This window comes from Carassius carassius, chromosome 11 (assembly GCF_963082965.1).
Source record: "Carassius carassius chromosome 11, fCarCar2.1, whole genome shotgun sequence".
NCBI lineage: Eukaryota > Metazoa > Chordata > Actinopteri > Cypriniformes > Cyprinidae > Carassius > Carassius carassius.
The window spans coordinates 15,084,015-15,093,463 of record NC_081765.1 but is presented as its reverse complement, the minus strand read 5'-3'; the positions used below and the strand labels follow the sequence as shown (position 1 = coordinate 15,093,463).

Genomic DNA, 9,449 nt, shown 5'->3' with positions numbered 1-9,449 from the left:
TCACTCTGAGGAGGTGAGTAGCATAGTGCTGAATTCCATCAACATCTACTTGTGTGGTCTTTGCCTCCAGCAGGCAGACTGCTTCCTGATCCTGCCTTGAGCGTGTGACAAGCTTTTCACTCCTGTAAGGCAGAACATCCAGCTGCCACAATCTCTCTACACTCTGTAGAAGCTCGTTAGTGGGTGAGAGGGTGGAGATGTGCAGACACTGTTGTGATGTTGCCTGCTGCTTGCTATACATGATCGGCCCCTGAAGTGTCCAGCCCAACTTTGTCTTCACTGCGGCTGGTCCCCCGTGGGGTCCCACACGCACTGGCTCCACTGGAGTGATTAAGTGGGTATAATCTTACCCAATTAACAACAGGGGTTGCACTCTGTTAATCGTCTGGAGAGGGAGGCCTCTTAAATGTTTAACAGTTCTGAGGATCATATTTTCCGGTTCACCAGTAAGCTTAAGGATCTGCGCTGCTGCAGGGAGGAAAATGGTCCACTCCGATCCATCATCAAGGATGGCATATGTCTCCAAGGAGTGTTCACCGTTGCGCAGCAGCACTTTACTCACTTTCAGTAGCACTTGGCTGCATCCAGCCCGCCTGTCCACATACAGAACTTCATTAGTTGTGCTGATAAGGCAGGATGTATCCTCAGCTGCAGGTTTTATATTCACTTCATGCAAAGATTGCAGGTGTCTCCCCTTACACTTGTGACATGTCTTTTTCAAGCGGCACTGTACAGCCTGGTGTGTGCGACCGCATCGCAAGCACCTCTTGTTATTCTTAATTCACGCTGTTATCTGTTCCACTGTAAGCTGTGCAAAGTTTGCACACTAGGAAGTGTTGCGTATTCGAGCAGTAAGGGCAGTATGCTGTCCTCTCTGGCTGCTTGGTGCTAGATAAGGCCTTCTCTACTGTCAGTGTGCTCTCGGGTTGGTCTGTGGTGTGCATGATTACCACTTACCACTCTTAGCGTCACGGCGCTCTGTTCTGGGTCCTGCTCTGCTCTTGTTTTCACTGGTTAGAGGCTCATACACCGTCTCCTGCAACTTCAGCTCATAGTCAAGCCAGTCAGAAAAGTGCAATAGGCTTGGGATTGTAACAAGCATTGGGTACAGGAATCTCTTAAATTCGGCCCGTATATCATGTGGCAGTTTAGACATAAGCCGTGTTACATGTGAACCACAGTGAAGCTCAGTCTTTCCAGTGTCCCCAAGCTGGTCTAACATCGCCACGAGTACTCTCACTTTCAAGGCAAATCGCTTAAACCCACTGGAGTCACCCCGTGCAATATTGGGGGCCTCCATTAAATCAGCTATTTTCCTGAGAGCTAGCTGGTGAGGCTGTCCATAATGCTCAATTAGGCTTGTCATAGTGTCAGTGTAGGGCTGCAGTGAGTTTGTATATGAGAAGTGCCTCCTCATACTTCAGGTGATCCACCAGGATCTGGTATTTAAAACGCTCTGTAGCATCAACAGGCAGTAGGTTCTCCAGAGCAACCTTAAGTCTGGCAAACTCTCTCGGCTTTGGCATTTTTAAGATCTGTACAGTCTTGTGCACTTACTTCCTGTCACGAGCACACGCACATAAGTGGCAAAGACTTCAAGTGTGGGTATTATTTGGACAAGACATTACTCTCATGGGACGCTGCACTTATTCACAAAAGTATTTTTTTTTTGCATCTGGTTTAAAGCCTTATTGGTTATTTAAACATTTAATTAGTGTGCTGTTCTGACGTGCGTTTTTTCTGAGCACACTCAAAGCATGCGAATGAAAATGAAAAATCCCGTCAAACTGTGCCTGATTACTGAACTAAGTTATGTTTTGTGCTAATACTGTCGAAACACACAAGGTTTATGTATAGACTCAGTTAGTTATGTCTAAAATAAAAGTAAACAACTGAAAGAAACAGATGCATGTCTGCATTTTAGATGCGGTGCAGGTCTTAAAGGGACAGTAGGCTACATGCTGCCGACTGTAATTAAAGGGATCGTTCACCCTAAAATGTAATTTCTGTCATTGTTTATTCACTCAGTGTTGTCCCAAATGTATATTAATTTATTTCTTGTGCTGAGCACAAAAGATGATATTTTAAAGAATCTGGGTAGCCAAACAGTTGCCACATTGACCTTGATAGTAGGAAAAATACTATGGAAGTCACTGTGGACCAGGAAATGTTGGGTTTTCCACCTTCTTCAAAATAGCATTTATGTTTAGCAGAAGAAGGAAACTTATTAAGGTTTAAAACAACTTTTGAGTGAGCGCATGAAGGTATAAAAAATAAAATGCTAACCTATTTTAATTTTTAGGTTAATTATTCCTTTAATGTTGATAAAAATCCAAACACAAAGAGATAAATCACTCAATACTCTTGACTGAAAAACTTAAATACAGTTGCTTTAATAGGAATCAAGGTATATAGTGTTTTATTATTATATTTGTTCATAAAAAATTTTGAATGCTCCTGCTAAATACTATTGTATCTGACAATAAAACACAGTTTATTTTATTTGTATATAATGTGTATTTGTAATGTGTATCTTTGTTCTAATTATTTAATAACAAAGATAAAATAATAACACAATTTTTTCGTGATAAAAACATATTTAAAAAAAGATTCATGATATTTTGCCATATCGCCCACCCCTAGCCGAGGGGGAACAATACCCCCACATGCTACCCCTGGTCCGTGATTGTGCCCTCGTACGGCCATTTCGCCCCTGCCCCTCCAGAGGTCTGTGCACGCCACTGCACTCATTTATTAATCTATAAAAACACTGATGTCTAATGATCAGGATCTCGGTTCGACCCCTGAATTGGGCCTGTAAATACTTTATGAAATGTTGTCCCTAAAACCATAGTGCTGCAATAATATAACCCTTCTTCCCGCCTATCCAGGCCTCTCTCACTAATCCATCATGAGCTGACAGCGCGTGTCAGTGGCTGAATTTCTGCTCCATAAATAGAGCTGCGGGCCACTCTTTTTAAGGCCTCCAGTGATGGCCTGCCATCCCTGTCATGTGGCCAATGTGATGGCTTGAGAACACATCTTCACCACTGACCTGTGAGCAGTCCAAACCGATGAGTGGCTTATTTTAGGCCTGTTTCTCTCTTCCACCTCCCAGTCCAGCTCACTTCCCTCTCTCTGTTCTTTTCACAGACAGCCTCCCTCTCTCATCAATCACTAGCCTGTTGGAGGTGAAAAAAATAAACAATACCCCCCTAGGACTCGAGGGCCGATTTTTGAGTGGTGGCAACAACTTTGCAACTTTTCAAAAATATTATTTGCTCAGCAGGAGTTGATCCCATGAATCTGCCAGCCGCTAAAAGTTCACACTCAGTAGAGACTGTCAATAACCCGCACCAAACTAGAGCAGAGACATTCACACCAACAATTAGTACTTAATAAATCAAGTCCTCATTTTAACACCTCAATTTCAGCACTATGGGGTGGTGGAGGAACAGGAGGCTTCTTGTTTCAACAGACACTTCTTCTTCAGGATGATCAACATTTCTTTCACAAAAACCAGTTCATTCTATGTTAATTGTTTGTTTTCGCTGTTCAAATATACCCTTGTGAAAAAGAAGTGTGCTTAATTTTATTAAAAGTGAACTTGTGTACTTCCAATCTTAAAAGTATACTTTTTTTAAAAGTGCATTTGCAGATAATATCATATAGTTTAAATTAAAGACCACTTAAGTGTACTTAAAGAGATTACACTTGAATCACAATAGGTCTTAACATACTTAAGTGCACTTTATAAAAATGCACTTTATGATAGTCGAAATTAAGTATTACTTAAACATACATTTTACATAATTATGTTATTGTATTTTAAAGTACAATTATTTTTATGTAAAATTGATTTTAATTTCAAATTAAGTGCGTTCTCCAAAATTACAGTTGTTAATGTATTTTAAATGTATTACTATTTAGACTATAATATATAGCCTACTATGTGCATTAATAAAATTCATCACCAGCTACTGCTGGGGTCTAGTAGTTTTTCAGCAAACCACTTTTTTTTTTTACTCTCGAGTCATATTTTCCAACACTCCCTTCGGTATAGCCCAAAATATTATGCCCCAGGGTGCAGGTTAGCCTTTTACGCATGAGGAAATAAAAATGCCTCAAATTTCTTGAAATATGTACTGTAATTTGTTTCTTGTCAGAAGGCTTGGCTCCACCAGGATTTTGTCCTCTCAGCTAAACATGCGAAGGAATCATTTTACTTGCCACCATCCCTTTTGGGGAGCAACTAGGTGTATTGAAATTGGAAGGGAGCACGGTTCATTCAATCCCTAACCTACATTCCCTACTGGTAGGGAGTATTAAACCTTTAGGTCACAAGTCTGACTCCAACCATTAGGCCACAACTGCCCAGCTTGCAACCAAATCTTTCCCCATAGATGCAGAGAGTCCTAGGATGACTGACAGACGCGTCGAATATGACCCACAAGTTGTGGTGGTTGAGTCTCAACCCAAAGGTTGAATAGTCAGACTTGTAACCTAAAGCTAACAGATTCAAGTCTCAGTCCCAGCAAGAATGGGGGGGGGGGGGATTCAGCTCAATACCCACAGCTGAGGTGCCCTTGAGGAAGACACCAGACCACCAATTGCTCCCCCGCAAAATGTGTATGTGCACTTGGATGGGTTAAACATCCTGTTAACAATTAACCCTTTAAAAAGGGGAACCGTTTGCTGCTCCAGGTTAGCAACTGGAGGATGGATAAAGGACTCTGAATGCACAACCTTACAAAAGGTTGTGGAACCTTGGTTTGATAGTGAGAGGAAGAAAAAAAAAAACTGGCAAGAGGGGCATTTGATACCAGATTCTGCAGAATAATACCAATAGACAAGATATCTCCGGGTTCTGCAAAGTTTATTAAAAACTAGATTTACATGACCAGAGTAACTGCTCCACTAGAAACCACAGTCTGCTCCCCAGAGACAGCCTTGATACGAGTATCTCTTCCTGAAAGAGAAGTGTTAGAAGTGAGAACACTAATAAAATGCTCAGTTCCTCCGGTCAAGAGAAAGCAAGAACTCACGTTTCCTGGTGCAGCTTTGCTCACAAGAGCCAGATGGATGGCACACCTCTGTACGGCAATGGATGAAGATCTGACAGGCAAGAAAGAGGCTCAAGTCATAGAATCCACGAGTAGTAAATACAAGTGTTAAAAAGTAAAGCGGGGCATACGGTTTCCTGCAGAGCAGCCAGTGAGGCTGGATCTACAAATGTGAACATCTTCACAACAAAGCGCTTGTAGTGGGTTGGGAACTGAAGACCAGACGATCCAGTCACTGGAACCAGTGTGGTCAGATAACGGTCGTCCTGGTAAGGGCATCTGAGGACAAAAGAGAAGGTTAGAAAGGACCTCCCAGCAGACTAACGGGATAAAGATGGGCTGTACACTCACCCATCGATCAGAAGGTCCCACTGGGGGAGACTGAGTGGACTGGGGGTTGAAGTCGTCCAACAATGTCCCAGCATCAGGACAATGTTGGGGTCAGTCCTCTCCATAATGTGCACCTCAACATACACAGGCTCTCGCAGGACTTTTTTGATTGGATAATCAGAGTCACTGTAGTAGGAAGTGTAGGCCTCATCCCCTGAGGAACACTGGGGTTTAACCAGACTCAAGTTTGAAAGGCTTTAGGCAGACACAGGACAAGACCTTACCTTCAGCACAGCCTTTGGTGACACATTGGCCATTGGCCAGTCTGAGCTCCACCCTGAGAGGTCCAGGAGCAGCTACTGGTGGAGGTGGAGGAACAGAGTTGACCTCCAAAACCAGAGCTTCCACAGAAGTTTCAGAGTATCTACACTGGAAGAGAAACCTGGACAACACAGCGAGCTTGCAGCATTTATCAGGGATTAAGGTTCACACCAAGTCATAGATCACTTACTCAAAGTGACTGTCCCTTGTGATGGAACCATATGGTCCAATCCCCACTTCATAGGATGAGGTCATTCGGTTTTCATACACCACATATCCGCCATTCTCCTGTGAGGAGAAACAGTGGCAGCATCCAGTCCTTCATAAGCAAATGCAGAAAAACCAGTAGCAGCTGCTCACCATCACACTCGTGCCACATGCGGTCACAGGGAACTGGTATATGGCAAAGGAAGGTGTGGACCCCACAGGAGCACAAGGTGGGTCGTTTCCACCCAGCAGATGAACCGAATCCAGACTCAGTCGAGGCAGAGTAACATCTCTAGACACCACTACCACAAACTGACCATCTCTAATACACTGGACAGTTACTATAACAAGGTACAAGAGCAGGTTAATGCAGAGAATCAGTTTAACAAACAATAAGATTGAGAACACTTACCCGCCCTCCCATAGAAACACTGCTGTGCTTTAAAGCAGCAGTTGATAGCTTCACACTCAGCACCACTGATCCCAGGTAGACCACATTGGATCTGCTCAGAATCAGCTACATCACATTTATCAAGGGAATCTGCCTGCACTACTGGCTTCTGAAGTGAAAACTGCGGTTTAGGTAGTTGTTGAACTGGCTTCTGAAGTGGAAACTGCAGTTTAGGTAGTTGTTGAACTGGCTTCTGAAGCGGAAACTGCGGTTTAGGTAGTTGTTGAACTGGCTTCTGAAGCGGAAACTGCTGAGGAAACTGCTGGTTAGTTGGTTGTTGAACCGGCTTCTGAAGCGGAAACTGTGGTTTAGGTAGTTGTTGAACCGGCTTCTGAAGCGGAAACTGCTGGTAAGTTGGTTGTTGAACCGGCTTCTGAAGCGGAAACTGCTGGTAAGTTGGTTGTTGAACCGGCTTCTGAAGCGGAAACTGCAGTTTAGGTAGTTGTTGAACTGGCTTCTGAGGCGGAAACTGCTGAGGAACCTGCTGGTTACTTGGTTGTTGAATCGGCTTCTGAAGCAGAAACTGCTGGGTCATCAGAGACTGAACATCCTGAAGCGATTTACTCCAGTGTGGAACAGCATGACAGGAAACACAAACCAGCAAAATCTGAACCAAACACCAACTTCCAGCCATTGTTTAACAGCTAAACACAATGTGGAGATACTGTTCTTTTGGTCTTTTTGTATTCTACAGATTTCAGCTAATTAATGATAGTCCCTCCCTCTTCATTAACACTAATGGTTCTCATGAATTGCAGAAAGGGGAGCTTATGCAGCTGGGTGATTCTCATTGGATCTCAAGATAGAATCCTTATTTTTCCTATTTTGAACATAAATGCACAAACTGAATTTGAAAAATCTTACTATCTTATCTGATTGTAATTGGTTCTCAAATTCTGTTAACATGGTGTTTCTTGAGTCCAATGTCATATTGACAACAAATAAGAATGTTTCAAGTTCAATGTTTACTGGAACTTGCCAAAAGTAGATGTTTTTCTTTGGTGCCGTTGTCCTTACCACTCCCCGCAGACAAGTGTGCTCTTACAAATATGAAGAAAATACTATATTAAGCAGTAAATGATTTAAAGTATATGGAAGCTTATTTCCACAGTTCCAGAGTTAAAAAAATAAAAATAAATAGAGAAGAAAAAAAAGGTCATTTTGACTATTTATGTCATGACTGATCTATCTCACAGTTCGCTAATATCTCAAGGTTGCTGACTTTTTTTCTCCAAATTTACCTTTTTGATTCCTTGGGGGAAATAATTCCATAGAATCCATAGAAGTTTGTCAGCAAGTTTGAAACCACACACACAAAAAAAAACATTGTTAAAGAGAAACCCTAACAACCTTTTATTCTTTATGATTAGACCTCAAACTTTCTTTAGTAAAACATGACTGCAAAAAGAAAAAAGAAAGAAAAAGAAAGAAAAAGAAAAGAGCAATCTGAGTTAACATGACTAAATCAGTTTAATGGACAAGTACAATAAAAGACCCCAGCTGCAAACACCAATTTTGGAATGTTTATTTTTTTCCGTGATGCAAGCTATGTCAATTAACATTGCAATTGTGTGTTTATTGTCATTCAAAGTTATCCGTTCTTTAATAGTGTTCTCAAAATGTTGGCAAAAAAACATTATTCATAGAATCTTTTTAAATATTACTACTTGTTTTACAATGTTCAGAGAAAATTTAAAAGTAACGTTTCCATAATGTTTGGAAAATGATCAAATGTTCCATTAACATTATCATAACCAGGAAAAACATTTTAAAAAAAGCTGGACGTCCAGTGAACATTCAAAAATAAAATTTTAATAACTTCATGGAAAAGCTTGCAAAATGATATTTGAACATATTTCTGTTAAAGCTGCCACAGACTGGAAAACTGTATTTACCTTGGCATAGTTGAATAAGAGTTATGTACATGGAAATGATTGTGAAATATCGTGAGCCTCAAACACCATTGAAAATCCCGTGCTGCAATAGTCCACTGAAAAAGAGGCGAATCCAAACAAAACACCGACTGTGACGTTACAGTAGGGATCATTAATGTTTACACCCCCAACATTTGCATAACGTATACCAGCCCATGTTCTAGGCCAGCCAGACCTGCACATCGATGCAAATTTTGCCAGATATTGCTATTAAAACTAATAAATAAATAAAAAATTAAGGTAGATAAAGATATCGCTGACCCTAAACTGCAACGTCCTACTTTATTAGCTTTCTAAAGTGTCAAAAAAAGTGGAAAAGACAAGTGCAAAAATGCTTATAACAGCAACACAGAGGCTGCGTCCACATCTTCACTGACAACTCTCTCAAGCCTCGTTCACTCAGACACTAAACATTCTTTCAAAATCTTTTAAAATCTGTATCTTTGTCTGATACAGGCTCAGACATATCAGGTTGGATGCCTAATCTCTCCATCGTTCACGCTGGACAGAAAAGATTTTTGGCAGTGAAACAGCCAATCAGAGCAGAGCTCAACATTATTATTCATGACCCTTACAAATAATTCTAGGAACAAATCCTAGGTTTGTAAATGGACATGTAAAACCGTTTCAGGATAATTTTTTCCCTTACCCAAGCCACATACCTTTTATGTAGATATCATTTAAAATATTGTATCAATGCATTTTATGGCACCTTTAACTGGGATTATGAACTCCTATTTTAGCCAGAAGCAATAGTTTGAAGTTAAAAACGTCTTGACGCTTTTGTTTTTGTCATATCCAGATGTGAACTGATGGAATGGAGTGGTGTGGATTATTGTGATGTTTTTATGTCTGTGGATTATTGTGATGTTTTTACTCTCATTCTGTCGGCACCCATTCATGCAGGGCATCCATCGCCGAGACACTGATGCAATGCTACATTGCTACAAACCTGATGAAGAAACAAACTCATCCTAATCTTGGATGGGCCGAGGGTGAGCATGGAAGAACATGGGCAGCATGGACATACCGCCAATTATCACATTGTTCTCTGACAAAACCTTACGAGTGTCAATGGGACACTGGTGAGGGACAAACACAGAACGAACAAGGTGAATGCTGTGAAAACTGTCACATGGTTTG

The 9,449-nt window shown here is 41.3% G+C and overlaps 1 protein-coding gene across 5 annotated transcripts; it reads right to left on the bottom strand.

Moving 5' to 3' along the window:
- Window positions 1-4,859: 4,859 nt before the first annotated feature.
- On the bottom strand, window positions 4,860-7,039 carry LOC132152823 (zona pellucida sperm-binding protein 4-like). 5 transcript variants are annotated; one of them, XM_059561725.1, is made up of 9 exons: window positions 6,698-7,039; window positions 6,334-6,631; window positions 6,075-6,262; window positions 5,905-6,002; window positions 5,678-5,835; window positions 5,415-5,607; window positions 5,195-5,342; window positions 5,046-5,115; window positions 4,860-4,969 (listed from the first exon to the last, which is right to left on the bottom strand). In XM_059561725.1, the coding sequence occupies exons 1-9, from the start codon at window positions 7,004-7,006 to the stop codon at window positions 4,893-4,895; spliced, it is 1,539 nt and encodes a 512-aa protein (XP_059417708.1). In that variant the 5' UTR covers window positions 7,007-7,039; the 3' UTR covers window positions 4,860-4,892. The 5 variants fall into 5 exon arrangements, with proteins under 5 accessions (XP_059417708.1, XP_059417710.1, XP_059417709.1 ...); XM_059561727.1 differs by having other exon boundaries at window positions 6,334-6,757; window positions 6,854-7,039; XM_059561726.1 differs by having other exon boundaries at window positions 6,334-6,504; window positions 6,589-7,038.
- Between the last annotated feature and the right edge of the window lie 2,410 nt (window positions 7,040-9,449).